At 39.6% G+C, this 15,621-nt stretch overlaps 1 protein-coding gene across 1 annotated transcript in view; it reads right to left on the bottom strand.

Annotated features, from left to right (window-relative positions):
• LOC145456375 (maltase-glucoamylase-like) overlaps positions 1 to 15,621 on the bottom strand; it is a 49,906-nt gene that overhangs the window by 4,113 nt on the left and 30,172 nt on the right. Inside the window, exons 40-68 of the mRNA XM_080334448.1 lie at positions 15,247 to 15,457; positions 15,024 to 15,187; positions 14,055 to 14,223; positions 13,849 to 13,945; positions 13,427 to 13,662; positions 12,514 to 12,632; positions 11,889 to 12,078; positions 11,053 to 11,166; positions 10,466 to 10,553; positions 10,262 to 10,406; positions 10,077 to 10,201; positions 9,843 to 10,023; positions 9,209 to 9,328; positions 8,561 to 8,701; positions 8,372 to 8,497; positions 7,268 to 7,406; positions 7,049 to 7,204; positions 6,162 to 6,270; positions 5,790 to 5,910; positions 5,621 to 5,729; positions 4,816 to 4,973; positions 3,962 to 4,075; positions 3,465 to 3,622; positions 3,084 to 3,203; positions 2,900 to 3,027; positions 2,431 to 2,537; positions 1,263 to 1,380; positions 753 to 872; positions 590 to 686 (exon numbers count right to left, since the gene is read on the bottom strand). Coding sequence (XP_080190574.1) covers positions 590 to 686; positions 753 to 872; positions 1,263 to 1,380; positions 2,431 to 2,537; positions 2,900 to 3,027; positions 3,084 to 3,203; positions 3,465 to 3,622; positions 3,962 to 4,075; positions 4,816 to 4,973; positions 5,621 to 5,729; positions 5,790 to 5,910; positions 6,162 to 6,270; positions 7,049 to 7,204; positions 7,268 to 7,406; positions 8,372 to 8,497; positions 8,561 to 8,701; positions 9,209 to 9,328; positions 9,843 to 10,023; positions 10,077 to 10,201; positions 10,262 to 10,406; positions 10,466 to 10,553; positions 11,053 to 11,166; positions 11,889 to 12,078; positions 12,514 to 12,632; positions 13,427 to 13,662; positions 13,849 to 13,945; positions 14,055 to 14,223; positions 15,024 to 15,187; positions 15,247 to 15,457 — 3,980 coding nt within the window. The remainder of the gene's footprint in view (positions 1 to 589; positions 687 to 752; positions 873 to 1,262; positions 1,381 to 2,430; positions 2,538 to 2,899; positions 3,028 to 3,083; positions 3,204 to 3,464; positions 3,623 to 3,961; positions 4,076 to 4,815; positions 4,974 to 5,620; positions 5,730 to 5,789; positions 5,911 to 6,161; positions 6,271 to 7,048; positions 7,205 to 7,267; positions 7,407 to 8,371; positions 8,498 to 8,560; positions 8,702 to 9,208; positions 9,329 to 9,842; positions 10,024 to 10,076; positions 10,202 to 10,261; positions 10,407 to 10,465; positions 10,554 to 11,052; positions 11,167 to 11,888; positions 12,079 to 12,513; positions 12,633 to 13,426; positions 13,663 to 13,848; positions 13,946 to 14,054; positions 14,224 to 15,023; positions 15,188 to 15,246; positions 15,458 to 15,621) is intronic.

Genomic DNA, 15,621 nt, shown 5'->3' with positions numbered 1-15,621 from the left:
CAAGCTTGCAAGTAGACACAAATGGCTTCGCAGCAGATAGTAAATGCAGAAATGCTAATATATAATATGTTCTTGCAGTAAGATTTCTAACACCGCAAACTCAAGGACGTTCAATAACAATGTATCTATACTTTTTAAATGTACTTTTTTAAAAGTAAATTAGAAGTACGCCTAATTGCAGTACCAACTCCAGCGTGGTTATGTTTGTAGACTACTTGAGTATCTACCAAATTCAACATCAAACTGCTTATTTCATAATGAACAGCTTCTTGGAGGTACAGAACTTCAATATACAATTGAATAGTATATTCCTATTGAAATGAACCCGAATATTTTCGGCTGACACTCGTCAGGGCTGCTGATGATTACCCCTGACGAGTGTCAGCAGAAAATATTCGGGTTCATTTCAATATGAATAGACTATTCAATTATTTTATAATATTATACATATAATGTAAGTTTTGTAAGTAGAGGATGCTGTGGGGAAAGACTCTTAATGGCAATAACAAGATGGATTAGTTTGGATTAATGACCGGCATAGCTTAAAAAAAGCGGTAACCAGTAAATACATAAAAATACAACAGCATACTCGGCATGTACGGTATCTTATTATATTCGTCGCTGCAATTCATCATTTGAAACTTTGTTTCATTGTCCGGTTGGAAATTTGCAGGCTCATTCATGTCCTGTAAGTACAGTGAAAAAGACAGTAAATTTTGCATTGTCCGCCTGTTATCAATCGCATCGCTTACAATCCACAGGGCGTCGTACTTCACGCTTAGATTCTGATACAAATCCAGACATTGGTCATACCACCATTGTGTGGCGTTGGGATGAGTGTAATCAGGGTGATGCGTCTCTCCGGGCCATACCTGAAAAAAATTTGTTTGTCATTATGGTACGCTTGGAAATTAGGGCCAGCCTGCATTTACACACTTATGCATACTGGTTGAAATTGCACAAATCTGTGCACATCAGGCAAATTTGAATAAAATTTCAATGGGAAATATGGAGTATCATCCTTTTCGAAAGAGGCAGATGATCAGAATATGTAACTTGCAAGAATAATTGACTTTCGGGTTACAAAACAAAAACATCAGATAACTTTATCAACTCGGTATGATATTTCAGTCACAGATAGTCCATTTGGATCATGTTTATGTGTCTCTTATAAATCTCAAGGAATTTGGCACATAGAAATTTGATGGTGGAAAATGGACATGCCAATATGTTATCGCAAGATATTCTATTGTAACAGTCACCTCGGTCACCAATGGCTCAAGCTCGGGGTTTTTGATGAAAATATCTTGCTCAAGTCCTTCCTCATAGGCCTTGTATCCGGCTTCGATCTTGATACCAGGGTCGAGAATGATCACAAACCTGCATAAAACCAACTGACAATTTTGGACTGTTTAAGACAGGGGCGATTTTTTTTGACATGTCAAAATAAGTCAAAATTTTGTCAAAATTGTAGCGTTAGGGCAACAAAATTGTCAAAATTGTTTACAAAGTCAAAATTATTTTGCAACCTGCATTTCATTTGTATTGTAGATGTTTGCACTGTCGGTGAACTTATCATACGACACTTTCAGCTTGTAGCCGACTTTACAGGCCCACCGTTGTAGACGGCCCATTGTCTACTCATTGTGAATCATGAACAGTCAAATGAAACAACTAGGTTTACATGGTGTTATGTTGAATGTACTGCAATATCCTAACTGAAGCAAGACTGCGTGGGCATTGGTTCTTATATCAAGAAGTGCATGATGAAAAATTGTGATGTAGACAACATTGTCAGAATGAAGCAACGCGGTGCGTCACCAACAGTGTACGCACAACTTCAGTGCCAATAACTGCTGCCGTTGAACGTTCTTTCTCCATTCTTGGCAAGCTACTAATTAAGGACAGACACTTTCTACCCGAGAATGTGGGAAAGTATCTTCCGTTGTACTACAACAAATTTCAATTATTTCTATGATAATACGTGATGTAACTACTGGAATTTTTCATAGGGCCAGATTTCGTTGAAATTAATTTTTTTTTATGTAAAAATTAGTCAGTTTTCAGGTCAAAAGTTTTTTGAGGCCAAACTACTTTGTAAGGACAGACAGTTCCAACCAGTAATGAAGATAAGTAGTACAATTCTCACATTATGTGCGAAAACACCTAATTTACATACATGAGGTCAAAATTTTGTCAAAAGTCATTTTTTAGGGCAAAAAATATCAAAATTTTGATTTTTTAGATCAAAATCTTCCGTGTTTTAGGTAAAAAAATCACCCCACTTATGACACATGAAAATACAATGACAATGTTGTCAAATGCACTGTATATTAACCCGCGACAAGGTAGGAAGCAGAAACCATTTTAGGGAAATGGCAGTAGCGCTATAGGCACTCCCAAACGGAATGTTATTTGACAAGACATTACCTCATTCCATTATCGTGCAGTTCATCGATAAAGGCCGGAAGCTCAGCGTACTTGTCTGTATCGTACGTGAAAGATTTGTACGCCTCCATGTATTCTATGTCGCCATACTGAAAGAAAGGGGCTCATGCCTAGATTATGTTGCATTGTGTCGGTTGCACTGGTACCAGGAACAAGGCTTTTCCTAACCCAATCATAATCATCAACACACTGCGGCTATTAAGAAAACCTTCATAAATATTCACACATTTGTAACTTCAACAGTCTCACGATTAAAGAAAAGTTTGCATTTTGTGGTGCGTTTTGGAAGCCACAAACCTAAGAGACATCATATCTCCAAACACTTTGTAGTGAATAGTCTGCAATAAAAACTGGAAAACAATGTATTGAAAGTCACTGTTCCATTGTATAAAACATAGGTGCAAAATTGAATTTCACGCACGATGAGCAATGCTACATCAGCACAACATACCTGTATATCGTATGGAATTCGAGCGTCCCTCATCTCGTTATAAATACCCTTAATTTCGTCCAAGGTTTCATACCCCCATCGACTCAGTTGAAAGCCAAGTCCCCAATACGGAGGAAACATCGGAGGCCCTAAATACACGACATGTTAGCGTACATATTAACAGAAGTGTATAGTCACAACGCACCGATTAACGCGTGGTACTGCTGCACCACTTCTTCCTGGCTGTTGCCGAGGAATATGTAAAAGTCCAAAACTCCGCCTGTGGTGCGGTAGGTCAGCTTCGGGTCCGGACTGAATGTGACATCTGTAATAGGAGAAATTGGGTTATTTTCAAAGCTGGTCAGCAATGAAGTCTTCTACTTTCCAAGTACTCAAGTGGATTTTGTCTAGGTTTGCCCTACGTCCCAGTTTTCATTTTTTGCGGCAAAACTATTTTACTTACCCGGAAATAGCTACTTTTACTTGTACTCCAGTAGAAAATTTTGCTACAGTAACAAACGACGACTAATTTGACTACCTCTGATTTTATTTACAACAAATTTGCTTCAAAACCAAGGCAGCATACCCATGGCGTTCGCATTGTGGAAGTAGACGCCCACCGCAGTTCCCGCGTCAACGTCGTCGACGGCCATGTAAAACGTTTGATGGCCGTAGAAATTCCATTCGTCGATTGGCGCTACGTCGCGCGTAAAAATGGCCCATCTTTTCCAGTTAAAATCGTGCCTGCAGACATACGAGAAAAAGCCGTCAAATTTGTCACTACCTTTACCCGTGTATGAGTAGAATGCATATACATTATACAACATTGCAGAGTATTACCTATTCATACTACCAGTAACGGTTTAGAGGAGGCCACTTACAACGTACATCTACTTTTTTCCGAGCACTCAAGTAGGCTTTGCTTACATGCCCCACTTACTCCAAGTGATCATAGTTTTCAATCACTTCCAGTGACTACTTATATCACCTCTGTGTGAACGAAACGTGTATTAACCGCCCCATTGACTAGCTTTCTCTGAAATTTTCGCCTGTAATCTGATGAAACTGTCGTAGCTTCGATACCTGTATCGCTGGTGGTTATGTTCCCCTAGTCCGAACACCAACGCTGAAGGCAGGCTGGTGGATATTTCTCGAAATTTGTCTTCGTATACGAGCGGTCCGACGGAGGTGTCAAATCTGAAATAGGCACGTCAAAAATAAAAATTGGGCGCAAATCAAGCATTACTTCGAGCGCAGAAGCTTGTAGGCGTGTCAACAGACATATGTATACTACTTATACAGGGAGATGCTGAAAAGAACCATGCAAGGCTTCTTAATGATGTAGGACAGCAGTTTAATATACTGTATATGAGGCAACGGTTCTCAAACTGTGGCAGGTGAGAACTTTTCAAGTGGTATACAAAGAGTTCGGCGGTCTTTGATTGTGATAGTCTACAATTTGCTGCACTTTGCAGTAGCTATAACCACTGCAAACACACAGTGTTAGAATTACTGTAGCTGTGCAACAATTACACGTTTGTATTATTGAATAACAACTAAGAAAACCAAGATATCCCGAGTAACCTTGACACCACAAAACATGGACATGTGTAATGGGGATAGTTAGGAAAATCTTTTAGCTGCAGTTCGAATACGTTGTATTTCTGAAGAAAATTGCTGCTGCTATAAATGTTTTCCCAATGAGATCTTCAATATAAGACCACATCATATTTAGAGCTATGTTACTGCTATTCGTTGGTGTTATTGTATAGTAATAGAATTGATAACTAACTAACGTTTGCGTCATATAAGTAATAAAGTAATTCAGGAGCCAGGTGAGCGTTGTAGTGAAAAACAAATTAGTGGTACATGATCGGAAAAAGTTTGAAAAAAATCACTGATATAAAGGCTCGAAGCACAGAACAGGTTCGGCTTACAATACTTTTCCCGTTGACTTTCTTGCCACAGCAATGCTGAATGGACTTTCCGTAACATGGAACGAATACAACGCCGACGACTCGTCCGACAAAACATCCTTCGGGAAATTATTCATTTCTTCCGGCACTTCGAACGATTCGCCGGCAGTGTCCCTGATCTGATTGATGAAAACTTGGTTGAATTTTACAATAGCTATAGTATGCGGATGCCACAGAGAGACCTAGTCTAGATATACGGAGGGTGTCCAGGACCGTGTTGATTCATTTACGACAGTTATCCGGGTTTCACGCACACCCCCTAGTCTGGAGATCAAGAGACGCTGATTTGCAGTAAATATCGATTATAATATTTGCTTGTTTCGTGTGAATAACATACCTTAATGGGTTTGTTCTTTTGGTACTGCTATTTATACTCAGTTCATGCTGTGCACCAGTAATGTATAGTAATGTATTATATGTTTCACGTGCTAGATTTTGTGTTTTTGTGACTAAGCGAAAATTTGGGGTTTGCCGAAAGCTTGCAGATTAGGGCAAGGGTTTGCCGGGTTAGTAATGGTCGAGAATCAATAATGGTTACGCTTGCCTCAGTTGACATGCTCTCTCATTTTTATTACTCTATTAGTACGCCGAGGTGGGAGTGTTCAATTGATTGACTTCACCAAGTAATTTCATTTTTTTTGTATCATTGTAACCAGGAAATCAATAGTAGTCTGGTAGTAGGTAGAGCTCATTTCAAGGCGAATGAGCAAACCCACTAACCTAGCACAAAAAAAAAGAATCTCGCCTAATGAAACCAATCTCATACCTTGAAATGCAATCTATTTGTAGTCTGATGTTCAACTTCCAACGTCAAATCATTGACAGGGTCACCGTATCTCTTTGACACGGAAGTATCGCGAGTTAACTCGTACGACCTGAATATATGCCACAAACTCTATTTCATACAAAAGGAAGAATATCGCAACTGAACTAACCCTGTTGAAGTCGCCGAGACTTCGTATGCTGGTGTTGATTCGGTTGACGGAAAAGTGCATGGAATAGCATTAGTATCGTCCCAAACACAACCAATATCTTGACAATCAGCCTCGTTCGGTTCTGCAATGAATTCAACTCAAATTCAAATAGACATAGATGCTTGCTGTAAAAATGAATGAAATATCACACATTTTCAATCCTTACAATTCATGAATCAGTATTTCGCACATTCCATCTCCCAACTACATGAAATGACATGACATCTTCGAGTTTTATTAATCGGGCAGGAATGAATTTGGTATATCAAGAACCATATTTCATGACACATTCGCTAGCTGTATTATAGACGCGTTACCAAAAGTAAATCCTACCGGGCACTTTACTCGGCATGCAATCCACCACACTCCAAGCTCCGTTCATTTCCCATTTGATTTCAAAGAGGCCGTTCAAAGAAACGGTTGTGATATTATCTATAGTCAACTGTAATCAGAGAATGAATGGTATTATATTAGATGAAAGCGCAGAAACTGATATTTGGTAGCGTTCACGGTAATAATGCTAGATAAAAAGTTGGCCCAGTCCATGCGCATACACGGAAAGATCGACCAAACCGTTTGACGCCCACAAGAGTGATAAATGCAGGATTAAAATAGATGTATAGACAAAAAGTGGTTATATAAATTCTTTTATCCATAGCTAGTTGTCTGTTTTATTGCGTTCAAAGATCAACGAAATCATTCAAGCCTGCTATGCAACGCTATTGGCAATATGACTTCTATAAAAAGCACACGCATGACTCCAAGAAAACAAATATGGTTGGAGAGCCATAGTCAACATATTGCTACCTACCTACTGCTATATTACTGCAACAGCAAATAAGCAAATTTAAAAAAAAAACAATTCCGAATACCCACGTCCATATAAACCAAAGGGACTAATTGTAATTTTAAAGATCGTCTCCAAGTATTCCAATATAAAATCAAGGGGTATGTAGTCTCGAACTACTTTTAAAGGTACTGGAATGTTTTAAATATCTATAATGATATTTCAATTTCCATTCAAGTAGAAGCACGAGTATTGACTGCTTTAGGCCCTTACGTTGAGTAAGCGCAGTTTACAGAGTTGTGCTAACACCTTAACCATATTTTCAAAGTATCACTATCTTGCAATGATAGGAATAATGAAAGGTATAAATTGATCAAAAGAGTGAATAAAAAAGTGTAAAATCCGTGTACGAAAACACAGTCCCAACGCATACCTCCAGAGTGTCTGGATTATGGACGAAATCAGTATGCTCCACCCCGTCAATAGTAACCCTTGTCGCTACAGCAGGCACGCCAAGCACACGTACTGTGGAGAGTGATAAATTGCCGGCAGGAAGATTCGAATGTCTGACGGTGTTGGTTATAGTATTCTGCATCGACGAGCAGTACGTTATGAGTAAAAGGCAAGAACAGTTACCCAAAATTCAACTTACAGACGAGCAGGAAAACTCTGTGTGCGTGTATTCCATATTTTCAATGGTACCGATGGAAGTACCGTCGTCCCAGAAAACACTTCCCGCTGCGTTGCCAGACTCATCCAAAGCGACAATGAGACCGAACGGATTCTGACGGCTGTGAAATTAGCACAGAGGTGGACATAGTGGTCATTTTAGCTGCTGAAGTACAGGCAGTAGTAATGCCATAAATTCCTACTCGAGTAGGAGTGGAAATATCGATTTCGAAGTCACGTCGAAAATATTTCAAGTACAAGTAGAATATGACATGTGGTAGTTTGAATTGTTTGGGAAGACGCTTCTTAAACTTGTGTTTTTCGATCGGCTGCGAGAGTGTTTAAATCTGCGTATTCGCAGCTGAGGTTCTTCTACATTGTCGCCACAAGGAACCTTTGTATATTTTGACAATATACTGGTAATTTCCGTTCTATTGTTTTTATTTGAAAACGCTTTCCCTTCCTCTGCCGATTTGGTGTCAAAACAGGTGTTTAAATATGTCATGATGCCAGGTGATCAAGGTTTGAATTGAAAATGTCACAAATACAATAAGTGAGATGGTGGGTAGATTGACGTGAAACACTCTGACGGGATAACGTGTCTTACAAAATATTTTGAGATCAGCAACAGGTTAGTAATACCGGTTAATATCAATGACTCTTTGTACCAGAACCAGCTGAAAAATATGACATTTGTGATAGAACAAGAATTCGTCATTGAATAATGAATTCATATTGAAATAAACCCAACTATTTTTGGCTGGCACTCATCAGAAGCGGTTCTCAGTAACTAGTAGAGCAGTTAAAGCCATTGCCTCTGACGAGTTTCAGCTAAAAATATTCAGGTTTTATTACAATATGATCATATTATTCAATAGCATATTGGAGTTCTGCACCTCCAAGGGCCTCTTCAAACAGTTAACCGTACCTGCATGTATTTAGAATAGGAATTGTGGCCGGCCATTGTAATAAGCCTTGGCAAGAGCCTAGCAGGGGGATCCCTAAATGCCAGTTTTCCAAGAAAACCACCAAGCCATCCAAGTCAGTCAATTGCGATTCAAGAATAGCCGTTAGTCACATTCTTCACCTTTCAAACGTTGTCAAACCGGGCTTCTGCGTAGGAATAATGTGACCGCCGTAAATGTGCACGTTAATGTGGTCTAAAGGCGTGTCCAGCATTGCCCATGTGCCATTAACATCGAGTTGCTTGCCACTGAATAAAGAGCAACATATTTAAACAAACTGCAGTGATATTTTGCAAATGAAATTGACTCACTCGTAATAGTCATACCAGTTACCGGCTGGGAAATATCCGTCGACCGACGTGACGTTTTCTTCAAGAACGGCTGTGATTAACAGGGCGGGACCCCACAAAAATTGACGATCAATCGTGTACGTGGTCATATCTTGTGGGAACCTGCGTATAACAGCCATGGTGATTACTTCCGTAATCATGATATTGTGACTGATAGTTTTCCCAAGAAAATCAACAATTATTACTAATCTGCTGAATCAAGAGAGATATTACGTGCCGTTGAAGTCCTAGCATTCAAATATCAGCCAGCGTGTGCATGCGGGATAGGGAACCTGGGATACAGTATCATTCTTTATAAAACGGGACCCCACACAGATATTCTGAGGTGGACGTATCTTTAAATATCAGAATATATTGCACTTGTACCAAGACAATATCCAATGCCGTTTACCACGAAAATATAGATGTCAGTGCAACACGTCATATCAAGGTCAGGTCAAAGTAGTTCAAACAACCTACGAGTAATCTATGTTTTATACAGATAGCTTCAAAACAATGCGTCTTGTAGGAGTTGCCAAGAGTACACACGCCGATACATACATGGATTCAACATAACAGATGAAATCAAATCAGGTCCACCCATGGGAATTACAAAAGAACGTCACTCACTGATTCATCAATGGCCGAACCACCGTGGCCCCAGTCAGATGTGATTCGTGGAACAACGTGTAGAGATAAGGTAGCAGCGTGTATCTGACATCCAAAGCCTTTTTAGAGATGGCCAAAAATCTAAAATAGTAATTTGGTAAGTTATTGAAATTCCGATAGGAGTCATCGTACAATGCAAACTCGGATGCATCATAAAAATAATCATGACTCCATGCCTTGAAATACCCTGTCCAAGGGTCCTGGCATATGTGCCAGGCAACATATCATTAAATATCTCACACAACCGTTAACCAAACATTCGAACGCTGCGTTGCGTAACTGTGCGACGTGTACGTACATAGTAAAAGTTTGCCTATTTAATAAACCTGGACAAAAACCCGATAGTTTCAAATCAATTTGACCACATTTTTTCACGTAAAATCTTGATTCAGCTGAAAAAAATGGTTCAAAAATACAAAAGGGACGGGCAACTGCCAGTTGGAACTATATGCTATGTAAATCCCACCACATCAATTTTTCGAAGAGCTGCTATTTGAATTACCAATAATCGTCACCAAATCAGATGAAGCATTTTCCAGCTCTGGCTGTGCACGATGAAAAAGTCTTATTCATAATTGTAAAAAAACATACTCACTCGTCACCAAAGTACCCAGGATCCTGATCCATCCAATTTATGCCGTTGTGGTTTCTATCAAACGGATAAAACGCTCCCAGCTGCATCCATCTCATACATAATTCCTCGGTCGTGTCCACGAAAAATCCACATACGTCAGCACCAACGTACGGTATTCCGAACAAATTGAATTCCAACATTCCTGAACGCGGCAAATTACTAACTACAGAATATATATAACTTCAAATGACCCACCTATAATAGAGGTAGCGAGATGTTCCCAGATACTGGCATTGTCACCGAGCCAATGTCCTACATGTTTTCCACTTCCAGGGAAAGTAGAACGTGATATCACAATACATCTCTCTCCTGTTGACTTTCTAAAACATGGAAAATTGGATTTGAAACAATACACTAATAGTGATAACATCATTTCTAACCGGCAAGCGTTAAGAGTAGGCGGGCCTTGAGTAATTCCGTACATGCTATGCATATTGTAGTGATCTGTGTTTGTATTGGTGCTGGGATTAAATTGCACACTCTGCATGCATAACGTCTTGTCGTAGATTCGGCCGGAAGCTAGATCTGTGAAATTTGTCAGGTAAGAAATTTTTGTCAAAAATCAACAACATATAAGTTATTACTCGGAACGTATGGCGGGTTGTCCAGGGCACTGTCGTCAGGGCAACCATCCGGTGAGCCGTGAGTAAATGAAGCAGGTTCATTCATGTCCTGTTTAAATAATTTGCGAAATAAACATAAAGTATCCAATGTAATAATTTACAAGGAAACACAATATCTGCAAAAGCCTAATACAGCTTGCGCATCCCTACGTAGTTCCGAATTGCTGACAATGAACAATTGAGATAACAAGGTGGATTGGATAGACGTTAGGTAGACGATAGATGTAATCAGCAAACAGCTCGAGCCAAACAAACATATCATATCAATTGCAAACATAAGTTTGACGGCAATAGAATACTTCTGGATGCAAATGTGTTTTCAAGAAGTGCATAATCAACATCGTCTCAAGTTGACAAGCAAACACATGACCCATCAATAGTTTTCCTTCAAGTATCTTGTTTAAATTGTGGCTGTGTATTGTATTTGTCTCGTCAATCATACTGAGTCACATGCCTCTGATTGTATTTAACTTTGGTGTCTGCGCTTTGAAGTTTACGGAATTTATTTACAATCAGTGCATAGAATAGAAGTTTGAGACGTGTCTTACAATCCAGAGTCCGTCGAACTCAATCCTTTTGTGAAAATCGACCGTAAGGTCGGTCCACCAGTCTTCCGTTCTCGGCAAGGCAAAGTCCGGAAACGCAGCGTAAGCACGATAATTCTGTAGGAGACGGAGATTTAACACTCAAATAGTGTATAACGATACTACTCAAACAGAAGTAGAGCTGACGCTGTAAATTTCTACTACAGTAAAAGTAGTGATTTTTAAGTAAGCAAAAAAGTAAGCATTTCGGGTCGAGTTTCGCCTAAAATACTGAAAAGTGTGAAGTGAAAGTAAGAGCAGTCTAAATCATAAACACTTGAGGTAATTACTGCAATCAGGCCAAACCTATTTCCGCACTCTGAATGAAATAAGTATAAAATCACTGCGCTGCTGACCAAGCATATAAGCTCAATGGACCTTTCTACTCGGTGAATAAAACTAACCTATGTTAAGTAGAAATAGAAATAGTCTAAAACAACTCAAGGATCTGCAATATGTATCCTCGTAACTAATTAAAAATTATTAATAGTGCACTAGAGGTAGGCATAATCTTAATATATAATGTTATAATGCATAGTATATTCAGCTACTGTGACATGGAGACTATTTCAAGCAGTTTTCACCACAATTTCACTTGTAAAAGTGATGTAAACTTTGTTCAAATTTACTTTCTACTGTTCAAAATCCAATGCCTAAAAACATCTCATGATGGAGTGGAATTAGAACAACAGCATAGCCGGGTGAATTAGCGGTGCAAGTGGCTAAAATGTGCTTGAGTGCTCCGAAACAGCAAAAATACTTTGTTACCTCTGCACTACTGCGTAAGAACACGAAAGTACCTCAGTCTGGAAATCCCATGATTGGGTGCTGTCGACGGTAATGTTGGGGTAATCCGGCCAGACTTTTCCCCACGCGATTCCCCCTTCTGGCGTTTTGATAAAGACATCGTCCGTGACGCCCCGGTCAAAAGGCGGGTAGCTTCCGGCGCTTTCGTTTCCGCCGATAGCCGGGTCCAGTATGATGATGTACCTGAAATAATTGCCAATAAGCAATTGTAATTTAGAAAGCCACCTCCGGTTAACTGCTAAGTGTATATGCCATGTCGACCAAATCTACCTATTGAAACTGTTTACTTGAGTCAAGTTTTATTTTCTTCTTACACTTGAAAGTAGCTTCGACATATCTTGGTAATAGATCTTTCTATTTGTAATTGAGCAGAAATTTGTGGCGCTGCTTCTAATTCACCCAAGTACTAACATTGAATACTCTGACCACCTTTGAATAAGTCCGATTTCTCTTACAAAGTTTTCCTTCGTCTTTACATTTGCGGCTTGCATTTACAGTTTTATGAGCCGAGGAATCAAAAATACTGTTTTTCCGACAAAACGACTCAATAAAAATCAGTATTCTACAGAACAGAGTGTTCTACGTAAAATAGGCTACCCTTATTTAGGACTGCCTCACCTCATGTTGTGATCGTTTTTGACCATTCTGACAAAGTCCTCCAATCCGTCGTAGGCAACAGGATCTATCGTGAAGTCGAGCTGTCTTTCCATGTAGTCGATGTCGCTGTATTGGATTTCCTAATTTTGTGGGCAGGGATTGACAGTCAGGGATTTAAGGTGAAAATTATCAAAATTCAGTTCAGTTCAATGTGATCATTTCAAGACACCACAAAATTGCCGTAAAATCAACAAAATAGGAAGACAGCAACGTAGCCGACAAGAATCGCGAACAGAATAGTGCTCAGGCTTAGCTTCTCCGACAACATATTGATTTCATACCCTTTGCATAGTGCGCACAGGAGAGTATTGATACAAAATTTAGGCACACATTGCTTATGCAGTGTTGCAGAACCTCATGTTGTCAGTCTGTAGTGATCACATTAGTAACGCATTCCTGTTTGCACAACATAGTTGTTATACAGCGCGTTCAAGATATCTTATGGATCGGAAATGTGTGCACGCACATCCAGTAGTTTTTCGCTTTCAGGCAGAATTTAGATTCCGACAGTCAAGATATCTGACAGTGCAGGACCAAGATAACAGCAGCATTTCGTTTTACAGGTTAGTCCAAGTTATTTTCCATCGGTTCATCATCTCAATTCTTTGAAAGCCTCACTCAATTTCGAGTATTCAATTACGATCTTAACATTGATATGCATATTGATATAAGCACAGTTATGTTTTAGGTATGATTTCGGATTTTAAGACGGAAGACAAGTTCAATATGGATTCAAAATAACTGTGATGTGCGTACCCTTATCCAGCAACCAACAAATATCATTTGTAGCTTTAAGCAAGATAACCAAAACCATACAGATTAATAACAAGATATAACTTCAACAGTGATTGTGATAATCCTATGTATCACTCACGTAAGGAATCTTTCCGATATTCCGATCGAACACCCTCGTTAGATTCTCCAGACTCTCATAACCGTATCGACAGAGTTGGAAACCAAGTGACCAATAAGGCGGGAAATAAGGCTTGCCGATAACGTCTGTGTACTGCGACGTTACTTGTTCGGGAGTCGGGCCCAGGAAGATATAAAAGTCTAGGATACCGCCGACTGTTCGGTATGTGATAGCAGGCATTGGCTCCAAAGTTACATCTGAAATGTTTAGTATCAGGTCACGCATCATTTCATAATATCAACGTGCAAATTGCTGTGGAAGTGTGCCTATAGAAAGCACTAATGACGGATCCTTCAATCTCTAATTTTAACTTACTATTCAACTACTATACCTTAGAGATATATATGAAGATATTGCCAACAGAAAAATATTGCTTTACTCACCCATCGCATTGCTGTTGACAAAGTAAACGCCGTAAGCATCTCCATCACCTTCCATACACATGAAATATGGATGAACGCCATACAGGTTCACATTAGGCTGATAAAAAGACAGGCTGATAATTTTACTCGAAATGGTATCTGCATCAAATCTACGTTCTAGATGAGATATTTTTTGTCGAAAGTTGGTGCAGCGGTAAAACTCTCACCCCGACGCCTTGATCCCTTGAAAACATCCCATAACTCTTCCAGGCCATGTCGTGTTTAAAAGTGTAATGCATATGCTCGCCGAATCCATACACATACTCGGAAGCTACTTTTGTTGTGATTTGTAGAAATTGATCGGAAAACATCAACTCCCCGGCAGACGTGTCGAACCTGCAAAGGACTCATATAATAGCAGTGTGTGACAGCGACAAGAAGTTTTGTGATGAGGTTAAAAGGCTCATTGAGTTCAAATTAAATTGGAGTTCACTGCGAGAAATGTTATGCTTTTGCTGCTGACAGATACAGACAGAGATGGCTGTAACCAAGTAGTTCCAATTATTCAGAGTATTCGAGTACGTTTTGCACTCTTGTACTACTTATTCAACTTATTGCGGTTTTAGACCACTTCCACTTCTACTTTTGAATAGTTTTTTAAGCAAAATTACTTAATTTTCTAATTTTTTATTTTGAACAGTCAAAAGCAGATTCTGGATAAGTATACATCCCTTACGAGTAAAAGAAATGTGTGAAATAGTCCTGCATCACAAAAACAGAATATATTTTGGGAGATTCTGACGATTTGTAGCATTCTTAGTCACTTTGCATTAGTCACAAAGATACATCTTGCAATCACCAAAGTAGCCACCCCCCAGGAACTGCCGAAAGTGTTCGACCCCTCGACCAAATCTACTTCTCTAAACCAGTTTACTAGAGGACTTTCAGATCTTTCTTTGTCTACTTACACTTTAGGTAGTTCCAACATATCTTACAGCTGCTACTTCTACTTTTAATGAGTAAAATTCACAGCAGTACTTCTATTTGTTCTACAGTAGCGACAATGACTGCTTTGACCATCTCTACATACAAAATTGTGCCGGTAAGTGGTGATAAAATACATCGTCCGGATTCCCGTTCAAGGAAACCATGACAATTTTGCAGCAGCTTGTTAACCTCTCGAAAACTCGACTTACAAGACTCGTGACTTCGAGGCCCTCTCTACTTTCACTCCAAATCTTCCTTCATCACCGATCGTATGTTCCACATTGTACAGGGCGTCGGAAGGCTTTGTCACGGTGTCTGGGTGTTCCATTGGTACCTCAAACCGTGACGACGCTGAAGAATCGTCAGGAACAATCTACAATGTTCGACAATACTTTATTGCTGCTCCAATCCACGAATATGCGATGTTCGTACCTTGACCCGCAATGTAGTCGCTGAGATATAACTAGTCTCGACTCGGAGATCATAATTTTGCCCGAAATGGTCCAAAACGTCGCTGTTCGCTTCCAAGGCAGTTTCGATTCTGTCGTCCGAAACAGTGTCCGATCCTACTGGCTTATACACGCTATCTCCTTCGTAAATACACCACGGTCCGACTGTGTTCATGTTCCCAATGTACGTGCACCTATGACATGACAGTTGTGGGGGTTACTTCACCGTATTAATCTCTATTACTGAGTCATCGTAATGGTGACAGAATGATAATAATTAAATTTCAAGTCTACTTCGAAGAGTTTCGTTCCGAGAATACAGAATTTTCCAAACCGAAAATTATCTATGAGGCAGTCA

Source organism: Botryllus schlosseri, chromosome 14 (assembly GCF_051294905.1).
Source record: "Botryllus schlosseri isolate E-star chromosome 14, Bs_hap1, whole genome shotgun sequence".
In the NCBI taxonomy this organism is placed as follows: domain Eukaryota; kingdom Metazoa; phylum Chordata; class Ascidiacea; order Stolidobranchia; family Styelidae; genus Botryllus; species Botryllus schlosseri.
Note: the sequence above shows the minus strand (reverse complement) of the source record. Positions and strands in the feature narration are given on the sequence as shown.